This window comes from Physeter macrocephalus, chromosome 1 (assembly GCF_002837175.3).
Source record: "Physeter macrocephalus isolate SW-GA chromosome 1, ASM283717v5, whole genome shotgun sequence".
NCBI classification, from domain to species: Eukaryota; Metazoa; Chordata; class Mammalia; order Artiodactyla; family Physeteridae; genus Physeter; species Physeter macrocephalus.
Genome location: NC_041214.2, coordinates 20,426,724 through 20,430,266, shown reverse-complemented (window position 1 = coordinate 20,430,266; position 3,543 = coordinate 20,426,724). Strand labels below are relative to the sequence as shown.

Below are 3,543 nucleotides of genomic sequence, written 5' to 3'. Positions count from 1 at the left end.
TAATTGATTTGAATACATTTGCCTATGAAGAGCAATGAATCTTACATGGCTTATAAGACAAAAACATCTAAATACAATCTAGTTTTTTCAGTCCTATTAAAAATCTAGTTTTTTAATTAGTTTTACAAGTTTACTAATTAATTTCCTACCTTAAACTTTAATCCAGCCTTAACCAAATAACCCTAACCACTGGCCCCGTCCCCACCCAATACATCTTATATATTTTAGTTTTATTGATCACTCACCAATTCAATCAATATATATATATTTTTTTAAAATAAATTTATTTATTTTATTTTTGGCTGCATTGGGTCTTCATTGCTGCGCGTGGGCTTTCTCTGGTTGCGGTGAGCGGGGGATGCTCTCCGTTGCGGACTCTACATTACATTTATGTACACATAGCCAAAATTTCAGTTTTATCTCATTTTTTTGCTTCAAAAATTCCTTTACTTTAACAGTAGCCTTTCATCCTTAGCACCTACTAAGGACTAAGCACTGCACAGCGTTTTAAAATACAGGCCATTGCCTCTAATTATTATTTTAACCCCCAAATAAATATTTTCAATAATTACTTTGCTAAAATCAGGGTAAAAATAAACGTTTAAAGTGGTGGTAATAGGTTTAAAGTGGAATTGAACTGTCAAGAAATGAATTTGAATTATGCATCACTTCAATTCTTTCTTGCGTTAGGTTTTACTCAGACATCTTTGGGGGAAGTATTTAGAACACAAAGTGTAATTGACTTTTTATACCAGTTGAGAAAGAACAACAGGGGTCTCATATCTAAATTAAAATACATCTCACTCAGGTCTATAAAATAACCAACAGTGCATTCAGTTGTGGGAAGCTCTCGGTTTTGGAAACAGAAGTTTATCAACATGTAAACCTCATGTATACATGGGGGATGCCCAGGGAAAAAATGAGTAACTCTCTGAGGTAGCTTAGAATTCAGACTTAAATACCATCTTAATAGAGAAAGGAGAGGGAGGGTTGTGGGTCTCCTAGGGGAGAATAAATAATTTTTAGGAAAGACGAATGGGTCCTTAGAAGAATAAATGGGAGAGGTGTGATAGTTCATGACCAAGTTTGTCTGGATGTGGTGCGTACTTCTACCTAACTACCACTTCCTGTGGTAAGAGTCAATCTCCCCTGGCTGATGAAGGTCCTCAAGAGGGGGTTTATGACAATTGAGTTCCTGTGGGAGGATCTGTCTTTACGTAGATAAGGAGAGTTGAGAGAAATCTTCTCCTTGTATTTGCTGTTTTTTAAGTCACTACAGCTCAACATAACTAATAAGCCAAAGTGGCATATTTTGGAGTGGCATATTTTGGGGTGGCATATTTTGAGGTGGCATCTTTTGGGGTGGCATATTTATTTTGGGGTGGCATCTTTTGAGGTGGCATCTTTTGGGGTGGCATCTTTATTTTGGGGTGGCATCTTTTAGGGTGGCATCTTTTGGGGTGGCATATTTATTTTGGGGTGGCATCTTTTAGGGTGGCATCTTTTGGGGTGGCATATTCCACTACCTTCAACATCTGAGGACTCCTTATAGCCACTTCTTCATGTCGACAGGATCCTTGGTCATGGTTTACTCCAATCTCCTTCTGCCTTAAACTCATTCACTGTCATCGGTATTGTGAAGACCCACACAGGACCTCAGAGTTGGTATGAAGATTATTTTATGTTTTTTTCAATACACGATTTTTATCGGGGGGTGATAGTGGTGGTATGGGACATCATATAAGAAGTCCTCGGCACAGGGGCAGGAGTGTGGGAAATTTTAGAGTCCCCTCCTTAGACACAGCTGAGGAGGAGCAGGGCAGGCCTCCTGGTGTTCAAGAGGTGGTATTAAGTCCCTCCTCTATTTTGTGGAATATGCCTGAAAGCCAGTGCCAGGCCTTGGCAGGAATGTTGGTCTGTCTGATGTAGTCAACAACATCCTGGGTCTTCTCCTCCAGGGTGTTTCCAGTCTCTTTCACCTATTCCAGGATGTGGTCCAAAATGCTGTTGATGTCTGGGCCACCTGGGCTGGGGCTGAACCTTCTTAAACCATCTACAGAGCCACTAGCAGGACCGGGAGCAACAGAATGGGCCTCATGGTGGGCCCGGAGGGGCCGTCTGAAGGCTCCTTCCGGGGCACTGAGGACAGCACAGGGGAAGACTGTTTCCAACTGAAGACATTTGAGATACAACAGATCCAAACATAGGCCCTTTTGGAGCTTCCTTTATCGGACAAAGGGCAAAAAGCTTTGGAGAGTAGGGCCGCCATAAATTCCCTTCCTGGGGCAGTTTCTCAGCCAGGAAAGGGAGGGACCGCTGACACAAGGAGGATAAATTACATAAACATTATCACAAACTGCCAACTCTTCCATTTGTTTCCCTAAAAGCTCATTCATCTTTCTCCCATAAACTCATTCGTTCTTCCCAGTGAAGCCCTTTCTTCCAGCTTCCTTTCCCCTATCAAGTTGGAACAGAAACCCCTGCGTCTAGCCATTCTGGGAACCACTACAGTTGTGACTCATATGCACATGAATAAACTTTTCTCATTTTCATCTTTTCTCTTGTTAATCTGTCTGTTGCTAGTTAACTTGAAGGCTCCCCAACCATTTGAACCTATGGTGGAAGAAAAACTGTCCTAAAACAGGAGTGAAAACACATCACATTCCACCATCAGTCGAGGGTTTCAGAAGAAATACTGAAGCCAGGGGTGCAGAAGAAATAAGAAAACTGAAATATGTTGAAGACCAAGTAGGACGTGCTCTCCTACTTAATAGGAAATATGAAAGAAATTCGGAGAGGGAGAATCATAGGAAGAGAAAAAAGAGAAAAATGACTTTGTTTTATGAATCCTGGCTTAGGAAACTTGAAGCACAGGGATGACAAGTAAACTCTATCCTGTTCACCAGAGTTGGGACTAGCAGGTTCTAACTTACTGACATGCTAAAGAGCTGTCGACTAGCCCCCCTGTCCACCACCTTCCCTCCCGCCCTTCGACTCTTGCTGCGGAGCGCACACGCGCACTGCCCTTTCATAGGCTCCGCAACCCACACGTGGCTCCTTGTGTTTGTCCACCCCACTCTGTCCCCCCGACTGACAGTCCTTCTCCTGCGGTATACCTATTATTAATACCAACAGAAAGAATCACCTTTACAAAATCTCCAAGTATAATTGATTATACTTGGCTTGTTTCCATTAAAAAAAAAAAAAAAGGCAATTGACTTTCACTTTTCTTCCAACTATATTCTTGCATAAATAAAGCTTTTCTTGATAGCCCTCAGTGTAATTCAGAACATGACGCATATTTTCTAAAGGTTGGTGAACCTTTTGTTTCAATTGCTTCCAAGGCCAATATAGTTGATTCCAACCTCCGGAAAGTTAAGTAATTAATAAATGTGTCAGATAAATGGCATCAAAATCAAACCTCGGTTGAATACAAATGGATGAACACACAGACCACCTTTGATATTTAACAGACTCAATCTCAAAAGCCACAAAGTGATGACCACTGTTATTAGCAATAATTAACGCTGAGGTTGCAATTAA

At 41.2% G+C, this 3,543-nt stretch overlaps 1 protein-coding gene across 1 annotated transcript; it reads right to left on the bottom strand.

Annotated features, from left to right (window-relative positions):
* Positions 1 to 1,835: 1,835 nt before the first annotated feature.
* Positions 1,836 to 2,098, bottom strand: APOC1 (apolipoprotein C1). The gene is given in 2 exon segments (XM_024131824.1): positions 1,836 to 2,026; positions 2,029 to 2,098. Coding segments are annotated over 2 exon segments (261 nt in total).
* Positions 2,099 to 3,543: the final 1,445 nt, after the last annotated feature.